Source organism: Thermobia domestica, chromosome 10, assembly GCF_964235325.1.
Source record: "Thermobia domestica chromosome 10, izTheDome1.hap1.1, whole genome shotgun sequence".
Classification (NCBI taxonomy): Eukaryota; Metazoa; Arthropoda; class Insecta; order Zygentoma; family Lepismatidae; genus Thermobia; species Thermobia domestica.
In genome coordinates this window covers 106,835,959-106,850,266 of record NC_137463.1, presented here as the reverse complement: position 1 = coordinate 106,850,266, position 14,308 = coordinate 106,835,959, and the positions used below count along the sequence as shown (strand labels likewise).

Sequence of the window (14,308 nt, the reverse complement as noted above, 5' to 3'; positions counted from 1 at the left end):
TGTGTAAAATTACAACCTTGTATGATACAGTATCACACCAGCAGTCTGAGGAGTTGTAGCATAAATAAAAAATCAATATTAATAATAATGTGACAGGTGATGATAATTGAACAGTACAAACGTCAAGGGGTCGTATTAATGTAATGAATTCAAATATCTGCCGCTGCATAGTCGGAACTTAAGTTCAGAAGTGCCACTGGCCAATTTTATATGGCTTGTGTGGTAATTGATGAGCAACATTCTGCATCAACGAGAGAAATGTTGAACCTAAAATGAAAGTTTCTGATGGGAACATCCCACAGTTGAAGTTCCAAAAAAGATAAATAGTCCAAACATATTTCATGAAGTTCCAGGTTTTGCGAAAGAAATCTGGTCACACATTAGTAGAAGGGGAAACTGAGTATTGTGAGACAGTTAGTACATTTACTGCATTATTGAACATTCCGTAACGCAAACACTAAATGAAAAGAAGATGCATGAATGAGAATTGTAACAGTATTGAACATATAGAGTGAAAGAAGTGTTGGACTGTGTATACATTGGTAGCATTCGAGGATCCAAATTTGAAATCAGAAGTAGTGTATTGCCATTTCGAAGACTCGGATTACATATTGGAAACATGTTGTAAGAGGCACATTGACTATATACAATTTAGAAACTTATCTTAAATGCCTGTATGCGGGATGACAGTGAATAGTATACGACAATAATTTCGTACACTAAAGGCTGTGCTACCTTTCTCGTCAGGCCGTTGTAACTTAAAAAGAAGAGGTGTCCAGGTTCTATATCATTTATTATTTCACTTTTGGTTCGTAAATGAAAGGCACTCAGGAAGTTAGGCAGCAACTATGATATAACGCTGAATTTTCTATAATTACGTCTGTCCACAAACACATGCTCCGACATTTTCACTGTTTGAATCATTAAAGAATTTTTGCACTAATGTTGCTTACTTATTAAACGCTACACTAAGGGAAAATATATTAATAACGGGACACTAAAAACCTAAATCTTATAATACTCGTAACTTCTGTTCAAATACTGATAGATCTGCCATGTTAAAAAGTATGAGCAGTAAGAACATTGCTAAATAATGACGTTTTTAGTAGTACTTTGCGAACCTAAAAGTAAAACATCAGTAGGACCCCATAGAACCTTAACACGTCTTCTTGAAGATATAACAATCTGGCAAAGGAGGCAGAACGGTCTTTGAAATTATTGTTGTTACAGCATTGGAACTATAAAGGCACAAGTAAGTCTCCAAAGTCTTCTGTTATATGTTCCGTGTTAGATATCCAAAATACGCTATGCGGAGAAATATAGGATGAAATATATAGGAACCATCTAGCACTTAAAAAAAGAAGAGAGGAAACAAATGATACGATAAATCTTAAAGGGCCAACATAGTTATATCTTTGTGTAGAATGACTCCAAGCGTCTGTTAAAAAATAGCGAAAAACTATGTTCTGATATGGATTCAGCGTTTCAACAATCTTATGTGTAGATTGAAAGCTATCACTTCCAGTTTCAATATTGGACTTCCATAGAATAAAAACGATAAGAGTTTTCTTAACGGATTTATTGCCGTTAAGAGCAAATTTTATTTTGCGCTCCTATCCATCTATTTAAGCTGGAACTAATAGATGTAACCACGTTTGACTTCAGTATGGGTTCCCTGTAAAATAAAACATGTGAAACAACAAGAAATCGTTTTTGATATGGATTCAGTTTCCCAACAGAAAGTTCTATCTCCACCCTTATCGGTATTGAATATTGAATCCCCGTAGGGCGCAACTCCATCACATTTTCACACTGTAAAATGAAACTTCAATTGTTTTCTTTCATATCATGTCGTTAAATGTCTTTAGTTTCTGAAGGAAATATGATGAATTTAAATGTCAAAGGAAATGTTATGCTTTATCTCTCGATAACGCAAGAAATATGGCCTTAGTTCATATATAGTTATATATTCAAATTTAGACACTGTTTAATTTTATCTGCTAATTCGCTGTAAATCCGGAAATCGACGTGGACAAAGCCGTGAATTTACCGGGAGTGAATGTATGTATGTGTGGGCTGTCTTATCGTAATTTGATTGGGCGCAGTCTTTGACGGCACAGTTAAGTGGGGAGTACTTGCAAATGCTAAAGACATTCATTTTGCCTGCCGTCTGAGACTTTTATGTGCATGAAAGGTTTTATCTCCAACAAGACGTTGCTCCACTTCATTACACTAGTTAACAAAGGTTTTGTTACATAAAAGGAAATACCTGTTCTTAAAGGAACTTTTTGCGCTGAATTCGAATATGCACTCGGTTTTTCTCCATCACGTACGATTTTCCCGTAACAGAGGGATTTTCGGGAAAATCCCTCAAAAATTTCCCTTTTCGTTTATTTTACACCCCAAGATCTTGTCCTCTTGCATATACTAACATAGAAATTATACCTAAGTATACTTTGATTCATATTTAACAAACCCTCCAAGTTTCGTAATAATCGCTTTATTCTTTCTAGAGAAATAAATATGTTTGTATTTATACTGTGTGTACTGTTTATTGCACCTTATAGTAATGCTTTCAGATCTCTTAAATTGAGGTAAAACGTTTTGCTTTATTACCACAAACACATATATAAAATATAATACAATATAATTTACAAGTGTGACAATTTACAATAAACAATAATACAAATGTACCAAAAGGTCATGAAAAGACAATCAAAACTATCACAATATATGAAACTTCCATTGGGTTACAAAAACGTACACTACTTCCTTCTTTTGTAAGAAATGTTGCATTCTCTAACAAGACCCCAACAATAGTCCCCCATCATTGAAGAATCCCATCGTCCCTGGTACCTTTTCTCCATTGCCATTTCTGCATCCAATAAGTTCCACTGCTGGAGCCTTGATCCCAGAAGTTCCGCCTCTTGTTTTGTCAGGTGCAAATCACGGACTAGGTCATTAAGTTCACATTGCCGGATGAAATGTGGCTCGCGAACACAGTCAGGGATGAACGTTGGATCCTTGGATGTACATGTTGATGTCGATGGTTCATCAAGGTCATGATCATCATCAGAGTCTTTTGGCCATATCTCTTCCCAGTTGGTAGGGGGCTCGGGAAGTGGAAGTTCATCCCCGTGCCTAATAGGTCTAATTGCGGATTTAACGTTGGGATAACTTATTGTGTATTTGCTTTTTTTAGAATGTCCCTTAACTACTGTGAGACAAAAATAACAATCATCCAGATGGTTGGTGGGTTCTCTCCACACCATTGGTACAGCAAATTTCATGAACCTCCGTTTCCCTTTGGCCCATGCAAGTAAAGTGACGTAGCACGACGCACAAATTATGTTGGGTGCCCAAGTTTTGACCTGATCTCCCACACGACATCCGAAATATATATAATATGCTAGTTTCACCGATGGCGTAATGGATCTACACTGTCCTTTAACTACAAACTGGCCACACACATAACAAAAACTATTTGGTGAGTTAACACACGAACGCCGTCCTCTTGACGCCATTGTACTGATCACAAACTAAACTTCTGGTCTTAGTTGGGTATAATGCCGTTAAGATCAAACATGAAAGCACTCTTAGCAGCAAAGACAACTTTGAAAGTGAAGTAGTGTTAAACCACACGTCAATATAAAAATGTACAAAACTCCCTCACCAGGTGTCAAGAACACAAGAAAGAAAGAAATGCGCGGGGGGAGAGGGGAAACGATACCGTAGTGGAAAATTCAGACTGCATTAATTCATTGTTGTCATCAATGAGTCTGTATTCCATTCTTTCTTTCTTTTGCATTCTGTTACATTTGATAACAAATATTGATAACCATTTCATGAACAAAACGAAAAAACTTGGAGAATTGTATATATATGTATTAAGATATACATATACTGTACGTTTAAAAAAAATATACGTTGGAAGTACATTCTATTTTTATACACGTTTCTAATTTACAGAGAGCAATACAAGTGTGTTGTTGACTATTGTAAATATTCATTTTTATGTCTGTGTTTGTAGTAATAAAGCAAATAGTTTTTACCCCAACTCAGGAGATCTGAAAGCATTACTATCAGGTGCAATAAACAGTGCACACAGTATACATACAAATATATTTATTTCTCTAGAAAGAACAAAGCGATTTTTACGAAACTTTTAGGGTTTATTAAATATAAATCAAGGTATACTTAGGTATAATTTCTATGTTACTATATGTAAGGGGACAGGAGCTAGGGGAATAAAATATCTGAAAAAGGGAAATTTTTGAGGGAATTTCCCGAAAATCCATCTGTTACGGGAAAACTGTACGTGATGGAGAGAAACCGAGTGCATATTCGAATTCAGCGCAAAAAGTTCCTTTAAGATCAGGTGATTTTTCTCATGTAACAAACAAAAAGTTTAAATTTGTTAACTAGTGTTATCATCATCGTGTTAGGCAGTTTCTCAGTAAAAATTTACCCGAACGATGAATAGGTCGAAGAGGCTTTGTCGAGTATCCCCCACGCTCCCCAGCTCTCATTCTTCTAAACTGTTGCTTGTGAGAGATTGTCAAGAACGTTGTTTATGAACAAAAGCCTCGTATATTGCATTACCCGTGAGCAACCATCGAACATTCCAGTGCAGATATGGCACGTTGTAGTCGATAGTTCGTGTAGTAGTTCAGTGGCATCGTCAGTGTATTGATATTAAGGGCAACATTTTGAACACACAAACTGGTCAGTTCATATCGCATTGCAGTGTAATAACAGAACACTAGATTGTAGTGAAGCATTAAACTATAGTGACTACCAAAAATGAAACATTTCCATCAATCCATTTGAGAGTTATTTACAGTTAAACAGTGTATTATATATATTTTTAAGCCACTATTTTTTGAGCCGTATTTGAATGTGCCATTTACTTAGGAAATGCCGTGTTTCCACCACCTTTTCTGTTCGATCTGCAGGCCACCTTTACTGACTTATTAGCCCATATCGGAGTTTCATTGCAGGAGATTGCGTTTCAGTCCCACTCTTCTTTACAGGCTTTCTACAGACCGAAGACCATTTACTTGACGATGGGACAGGCGCCGCTTGAGGAGTCTGATAGCGCAATAGTCCATTGCGCTGATGTCAGAGAAGGGAATTATCGAAATTTCAGTTTCTTGTTCCGTACAGCTATAGAATTCCAGCGATGTTTTCGCCGTGTAGCTGGATGCCTTGTCTTGGTAGAGTTTAGGTCTGATTCACGTCGTGTCCGTACAACGTTGGGATTTTATGCTGCTACATTTCAATCAGGACATGAGTCTGGTAGTACGCAGCGTTTGACATTTCGCTCCATCTTTCGGAGATACAGTTTACCGGCCACAATCATGGATCCTTTTGAGACTCTCTCTGCGCACTGGTGGAAGAACGTGCTTTGGCCCTTGGTGTCAAATTTGTATGTAATAGCACAAACTTTACCACAGTGAGGTAAATCCACTTAACAGCAAACTTCCACCGATCACCTACGACATCGTGTTTATACATTCTCCTGCAGTTCCTTTTTCACATAGGCACATGACACACTTTCAGGGCGTGCGCATTGCTCTTGCAAACGATTGTGAGGCACAGAATTATGCACTTGACACATTTCTGAGATGCACGACGCCATGAACTTATCATTAGAAAGGGCCATAATGAACTCTGACCAGAATCTGTTAAGTTTCGGCGGCATCAACACTCGATCACATTGCTCTACTACGTGACTAACGAGATACTGTTACTTGCTACGTGGCAATATCATGGCGATAGGTTGCGCATGCACTGTACAGTTGCACATTGACTGATTCAATATAAATGAATCAACTTGTGTATTACACTAGTGTATACAGAAAGTATAAGATTCATTTAAATTGTGTAGGAAAGACTAGCGTGACTCTTATACCCACAATAAGAGCTCATTCGTGGCTAAGCGGTTAGCGTACACGCCTTTCGCCTGGGAGACCCGGGTTCGATTCCCGTCGGGAGCTCATGTGGTTCGGATTCCACGTTAATCAGTAGGTCTCGCATCATATAGCCTCGCTGCTGAAAGGGACGTTAAACTCAAAATCAACTCAACTCTTATATCCACAATAAACGATTCAATTAACTCCTGTAACATTATTTGATTTGACATTTAGATATTTGAGAAGTAGCCAATAAAAAAAAAGTTTTTGATTGAGATTTCAAATATTTGTGTGTAACGAACTCATGGGTGTTAACAAATATTTTTCAATAGTACTAAAACTACTGGTTCCATTTAGGTTCGGAATATTTCTCGAAACGTGACCCTCCTTCCATACCGTCACAGAAAACTAGAAAACTACAATTATCAGCAGGAATAAATGAATACGGTACTCTATCAGTCTGTTAAGGTTCTTAATTTACTACTTACCACAAATATTATAAAAAATTAAAGTTATATAGTTGTAAAATAAAGTATCAGATCTTCCGTTGTTTTCCTCGGCGTTAGTTGTAATATATTCTCGCTTCATGTCAGATACAATCAGAATACTGTTTCATATAATGTAAACAGAGAAAACTCTTATATGTAAATAGTTTAAGTAAGATCATCTGTGAAACAAAGACGTGTACTAATCATGGTGCAAATTTTGTTGTTACAGGTATAAATGTTCAAATAGACGTGGAACATAATGGAAAGCGCACCGTGTATTCCAAGAAGAAGCCGCATAAGGGATCTAGCGACGAGAAAGAGTCTCCCTCTGGTCGAAGCAAACCAGAGAAAGAGGAGAAGAAAGTTTCGTTTGCAACTGAACGCTCTGCAGAACTTCTGGCAGAAGAAAAGAAACCTACTGAACCACCTCCTCAGCAGTTGACCACAGAATCTGAGGAGGTAAAAGATACCAAGGACAACACCAGCGAAGATTGGACTGTTGTGAACCGTGAGGAAGCTAATAAACTGGAAGCTGGAGGTGCTCAGGGAGGAATTGATGCAGAAGGTAGGTTCGTGTTATTCATTCTATACCCGAAATATTTTCTTGAGTCCATTGTGTTAAAGAAGACACAAAAGGAATACAAAATATGTCACATCTGATTATTGTGAGTTCAGAAACCTTTATTCTTGTGTAGAGTATAGAAGGAGCATATATTACTTTACTGTATGCTACTTTTCCCAGTATCTGTCAGAATGTGAGATTCCATGGCCATAGAAATTGCTGCCTGGTCATGAAAGAACCATCGATTTATTATCTTTTGCTCATCATATACCAATGTTCTCCGTGTCACAAGATCGAGATTATGCCCATACCCATCTAAAATTCTGGAGTAAGTTTATCTTAAACATGCTTTGTGGAGCATGGCATTATCGTCAATAAAGATAACATGTCTGTCTCCTTGAGTGAAGTTAACACGTGTTTCTCTCCTTTCCATTTGGTTTACGAGTGAAAATAGTGAACTATTGTGTCATGTAAATACCGTGATATTATTCGGCTTTGAAATTTTGTTATCCAAAGAATAACACTGAAGAATACTAGGAAAAGGCTTAAATTTTACATCTTTTTGTTGAGACTTAAATGATCTAGTAAACACGTTAATAGATTTTTGCGGTAGATCATGGACAAGGAACGTATAGTACGTGCCCAAAAGCCAATGAAAAATATGTATTACAGATTACATCATATACTTCCCACATTTTCAATTTGGGTGTGAGCAGAGAAATGAAATTACCTATTCAAGCGGGTTGAGATACGATAAATATTCGCAGGTAGATGAAACCGTAGCTTCTTGATTTGTATGGAAGTGTATCTTAACTTTTCAAGATACTATCTGTTTGTTAATCGATATGAGTCCTATTCCTTCGCTTACTGTCCTGAAGTCCCTCAATCTTTTTTGTGTGATATGCACATATTTTTGTACAGTAAAGAGCAAGTAACAATTAAAATAGTAACAATCTTTAACTTCAGTTTGATGTAGGGTTTGTCACTTTTTGTCTTGTTTTTCGAAAATCGAGCATCGAAAACTTCAAAACGAGTGAATCCAAAGAATAGAAATATTTTCTCGACGGTTGTTTTATGATGATGTGTTGATTTTTTTTTTATTTATTTATATATTATTTTTTCGTATTTCAGAGAAGAAGGAGAATGAAGTTGGAGAAATACCAGTGACCCAAAACCAAACAGAATCTGCAACTCTGAATGTGGCGCCTGCTAGAATCCCCAACATGCAGCATTTCGATAAACTATTCCCCGAGATTCCTCCTCCTCCTCAGCGTCCAGAGTTTATCCCTGCTCCTCCACCTCCTGGATTTAGCCCTTTTGATTCAGTTAGGATGTTCCCATCCCAAGCTGGACCCACTCCTATTTCTCGACCTTCAGTAGCACCGCCCCATATGTACCCGACACTCTTTCCACCAGCCCCAGTACCTATCTCAACTCCACCTCAGCCTCCAATATATAGAGCTCCAGTTATATCTTCAAGTCAGGCAGGTACACAAGCTCCAAACTTTCGCCCTGCACTGGATAGTTCTTGGACCCAGCCTGTCCCACGGCATCCAAGTAAGTGATATAGCTCAGTATACAAAGTAATCTTCTCTGTAATACGTATATATAGTATATTATTGAATTTACATTTACAGGCAAATTCATTGGTATAAATCTTATTTTCTTCCATATATGTCTTCCGTGTAATTTTGCAAATGCATTCTGTATATTCTATAATCTTACACTTTTCTGCTACTGTTAATATCAATTTCTTCAAAATTTGATATAAAAGTTTCCTGCTAGTATTCGGTTTCGCCAATACCTAGAGGGAGTTTTTGTTTTGAGACTTCGTGATTGTAAAGAATTCTTTTTAGTGAATAAATTCGCTCGCTTCGCTTGTTTTAGTGAATAAATCTCGAAAACAAAATTACAGGCTTTATATCCTCTGTACATGTAGTGCAGGCTTTAGAAGATTGTGATTAATTCCAATAAGTGATGATATTTTGATTTGGATGTAAAATTATGAGAATTTTTCCCAGTATAGTAATGTTTTGGTTAGAGATTTAATTTAAATAATAGAACTTTTTCTTGCTGTGCTACTTTGGTATCTTCTGTATTCATAGCTACATGACTTTAAAGTTGATTACGAAGTATTTAGTACTCTCCGTTGAAGTTCAGTGTTTCGCGTATCGTAAATACGATTGTTAGGTATCATTTTCTGTTTCAGCTTACATAAATTAGATCCTCCCCTTCGTTTTAAAAAAAAAAAAAAAAAAAAAAAAAATCAGTAAATAAATAAAATAAAAACTAGTAATGAGGTCACTGGTCCGTAGTCCAATTGAAATATGAACATTCGTATTCACCTTAAATGATAAATAGTTCAAATACTTATTCTGTAATCGTAATAATCGTGTTACACATTGAAATAGCTGGCTATCGTATTTGAGCAGCATCAGTTTAGGAGATTTCAGAATTATTTAGTTACTCGTTATCATGGAGATCGAGTCTTTTTCAAAAGTATTTTGTTTTAACCAATAGGGGCACAGAGGCTCAGGAGTAGAGTGCCAGCCTTTGTTACAAGGGGTCCCCGGTTAGGTTTCAGGCCATATAAATTTGTTGTGGATAGCATGGCAGGCATGTTCTCTTAGGGTTTTCGAAATTTTTCTTCATTCCTCTTTTGTCTTTATTCTCTAATTTTTCTGTCGTTCACTTGAAGTTATGAGTCTTCTTACAGCATACATAATATATCGTAAAATAAACCATTACTGGGTTGTTTTATAACGATTGTTGCTATTTAAGTACAATTTACACTTTGGAAGTTCTCGCATTTGTTTTTGATCGGATTCAATTGTCCAAATATATGTTAATGATATTGGAATGAATACAAAACAAATTCTGTATATAATATTTAATAGGATAATTTTCACGCAGTGTCATTTCTTAGTGATAGATTGTAACAGGAGTAAGTTAGTAACAAGAAAGTGGAAAGGAATAAATACATCCAGTTAGTTGCAACATCGGTTTACATAGACAAAATGAAATCAGATTATAGTAGAATGTAATGTTACGTTATAATTATGGGATAAATAGGAACAGCTAACTACCACACTTGAGTAGCATCAGTTAAGGAGTTTTTAGAATTACTTAGTTACTAACTTTTAATTGATATTAGCTGAACCTGCGCTATTTACACAATGTATCATTCTAATATTAGCATGAATTTCCTTCCCACTTCCTCACTATATGTGTACATGTCCTTTTGAAGAATTGTAGGACTCACGAAGGAAGTGAATTTCTATAGACAAACATAGTGTATAAACGTAACATTTAAAATATAAGCCTAAATGTTGGAATGAGCTTGTGGCAGACGTACAGAAGTGATAGATTTTAAATGCATTTTTTTTTCTTATAAATCCATTTCCGAGCACGCCTCATTGCGGTTCTACATGCCTTTGAAGTTGCCAGAATGCATTTTGTTTTGCCTTTCAGATTAAAGCAGTGCGCCTGTAATCCGTCAACCCGTTATACATAATCTTCTACTGGTTGCCCAACACAAGAATGTCAGCCTTAACGACACTTTAAAATGACCCCTAAAACGAATAGAAAAATAATGACACATATTTTGAAAATTTGAATGAGAATTGGCAAATGTACATAAAATTTGGTATCGACCAGAAAGAACGGCACGTTTCTATAGAACTTGTAGTTTCCGAGATCTGTGTCGAAAGAAATTGCCCACAAACATATAAATGTATCGTTTTAATATATGGATTCTCCCTTTAATACCCACACATGATCTACAGGGTCCATTATACATTTTAACAAAAGAAAATTATATTGTTAGGTAGTGGTAAACGTAATTATACATCATCAAGTTTAATACAGTTTACAATAAAACACAAGTTTTCTACATCTGTTCAGAAGAAACAGACGAGGACAGCCAGATCTTCTCTTACGCATTTTACAAATTGTACTATGCGTCTTAAGTAAATTCGATCTATTCGAGTTTAGCTCTGACCCCCTAAAGCCAATAGAAAAGTACTAATCATAGTCGACTTAAATAATGTGTAGTAGAAAAAGATGAAAGTGTCGCTATTTTGAAAGATTCAGAAAATAATTTTAAGAACTTAGGAAGCTCCTGCACCTACCCTAATTAACTTATGTTTATAGCTCGTACATCGTTGTTGGGTAGATTTTCAAGATACCACATACATATACATACAAAGGGTATTTATATTTTAAAAAAGGGGTCACCCCTGTTCAGGCTCCAGGGTCGGGTATCTGCATGAAAGGCACTCGAGAAGTTCTACATGACCTAGGCTATATATTTGATAAAATTCATTGACATACAGTTATTAGGTATGAAGATTTAAAAGGTTTTCAATCGCAAAATGTAAATTTTCGTAGAAATTTGAGAAGCGATAAATATATGTATATTATAGTGTGTAACTTTAGATGTAAGAAAGGTTTATAAGGTAATTATATGTTAAACTTTTAAGGAATCAAGTATATGTAAATACAAATTGAGTGACACCTTTTCTGGATCATATGCTTGGACAGTTAAAAGTATTACTGACCAAAATTAAGCGCATTCATATTTTGTAGAAACTTAACGAATGATAAATAATATATCATCTTAAAGCAACTTATATTTGAGATTGTAGTGTCTACAGGCTGGACGGTAAATTTGTAATATTTCCACTCCTATTTTACTATTTTCGTTCATTTACATTTATTGTCATGTCCGTAGTTGTGTTTGGTTGACCGGTAATTACAAAGTTTTAAAATGGTCTATAAAATGCACTCAAACTATCAAACAGTAGTTTTATTACAAGGAAAGCGTTATTGCAGTTCGATAGCTGCAAAGTGAGCCGTGTGTTTTCTCGATTTTAATTTAACATTCATTTTGATGATCGTGCTCTGTAAAAATGATTTTTTAAAAAAATAATTGTGTAGGGGGAGGCGAAAAGTTTCAAATTTGTTAAATCATATGCGCAGAAGTTTTTAAAATGTAATGCTGCTTTTGTTATTTTTACATTTTTCAGTGTCAGGTGACCTTAAGTACTGAACCAAATAAATCTAGCATTTGCCAAATAAATCTATACTAGAATTTAAAATTTTGATTTCATGAGTTTGTTTGAGTTGAAATTGGTTCATCATATGATAGAAAATATTTGTACGGTATCCTAATTTTTGATTTTTGTGTGATATGGGTGTGAATTTCTTGCTTTCGGGCGTGACTAGTTGTAGTGTAATGTTGCAATTCTTCTACTTTCCAGATCCGCGTGTGGCCGAGGCTGTGGACAAGATGATGTCCATGGGATTTACCAATGAAGGCGGCTGGCTGACTCAGCTGCTGGAAATCAAGGGAGGGGATATTGACAAAGCTCTGGATGTGCTTCAACCTGTCCCCAAATCCAATTAAACATTCTCTCGTAATTTCCAAATCGTAAAGATGAATATATAGTTATGATTATATTTAGATATAAATAACAGTTTAGAAATATATATAAATAATGTTTGACTATATGTTTTATAGCCTTTATATTGCAGCAACACACTTAGTAATGGTGACAGGGGAAAATTTGCAATTACAAAAGATTCTGCTTTGTAACTAAAGTTTTAATGTGCATTTTCCAGTATTGGTGCTGTATTTTATCCTAATTGAGTTATTTTTCAAATTTTATGAACATTCCAGAGAGGTATTTAAAGCAATATCTAGAATGTATTGTGTGGATTTTTTTAATTTCTGCCAAAATTTTTACTGTTGCATTTTTCTGTTTTGTGATCTTACATTGATGTTATCCAGTAAAAACGAAATAAATACATATTCTAAAAAAAAAAAAAAAAAAACGTGTATCAACTTGTTATACTGTACAGATTTTAGTACTTTGGTACAGAAACAAAACCTCGTCCTCGTTATTATTATTATTATTATTATTATTATTATTATTATTATTATTATTATTATTATTATTATTATTACTGCAAGCATCTCACCTTCATTTACTTTCACTTATCGTCTGTCACCTTTCAGTTTACAGGCCATAACCACGGAACGTTAGCCTGATTTGCATAAAATATTGGGACAAGTGAAATGTATCCAGCAGTGTGTCGTGGAAGGAAGTGGCAATTTCGGGAAATGGTAGAATGGGTGATTCTAAGAAGAAGAAGAAAAAAAAAACCTACCATGACCATGTGTCTTATTCTTAATGGTTTGAGAGCTACATGCAGGGTTGGCTGGTTTAAACCAAGGTGGTTTAAACCATGGTTTAAACCAAGGTTTAAACCAGCTGGTTTTTTTAAAAAAACCAACTGGTTTAAACCAAACAACAAAAAAATGTTCGTAAAAGTGTAAGTGTTTGTAAAATCTTGATGAACACACATTTGTGGGTTATCACATTTCACTCCCGTATATTATTCGTATTATATTCAGACCTAAATACCCCATTCATTACTCCAAAAGATTATACTACAAAAGCAACTTTTTTTTTATAAGTTTATAAATGTTTATTTTGTGATTTTTTGTAGTTGTTATTATTGTTATGTAATTGCAATCGAAGAAAAATTCTAAATATTCTTGCGTTTCAATGTTTACTATTGATTAAAAAAATCGAAAATGCCGTACTTTTTGTGTGTGTGCGGGGGGGAAGATCATACAGACCCCACGAGAGGCATTTAGTGAAATAAGTATCTTTGGTATCTATTTATGTATAAATGAGTCTGAGCCAAATAATTCTCAAATAATAATTCGTATCTTTACTCACTTTTCTTATTGATATGCAGATTAAGTCGGTGTATTTCTTTAATTTGGACCAATAAAAGTCGTTAACTAACTTGAACTAAATTAGTTCTTCTGTACTCCGTAGTACTTTGAAATTGTTCATATGTAATTCTGTGTAATGGTTTCACTTGTGCAACTGTTTATCTTTTTGTCCTTCTGAAATGACTCTTGACATTTATATTAAGAAGCATGTAAAGATCAGTACAACGTATTTTTTTTTTTTTTTTTTTTTTTTTTTTAATCAGGATTCCTTCATGAGTGAGTCGGTAGACGTATCGCATTTGTGGCCAATTAGTCCTGGTTCCGAGTTCAAATGGAGGACAATTTCTCTCGGATGTAACTCGAGAAGCGGTTTTTATTCCGCTATAAGCTTATGTGACCCCTTCCAGCATAGCCCGGTTGTTGCATAATAACGTCAAGGCGAAACAAACTTATTTCTGTCCATATATGATATGAATATATAGAGCAAATTATTTAAACCATAAAAACCTGGTTTAAACCAAAAAAACCTGGTTTAAACCAAAAAAACCGGTTTATTTGGTTTTTTTAATAAAAACCATGGTTTTTGCCAACCCTG

General features: G+C 35.2%; 1 protein-coding gene across 4 annotated transcripts in view; it reads left to right on the top strand.

Annotated features, from left to right (window-relative positions):
- Positions 1-12,735, top strand: part of ref(2)P (refractory to sigma P) — a 137,903-nt gene extending 125,168 nt beyond the window's left edge. For all 4 annotated transcript variants that reach the window (XM_081728406.1, XM_081728407.1, XM_081728408.1 and 1 more), the window contains 3 exons: positions 6,633-6,968; positions 8,097-8,522; positions 12,227-12,735. In XM_081728406.1, coding sequence (XP_081584532.1) covers positions 6,633-6,968; positions 8,097-8,522; positions 12,227-12,372 — 908 coding nt within the window. In that variant the 3' untranslated portion in view covers positions 12,373-12,735. The remainder of the gene's footprint in view (positions 1-6,632; positions 6,969-8,096; positions 8,523-12,226) is intronic.
- The last annotated feature ends 1,573 nt before the right edge of the window (positions 12,736-14,308 follow it).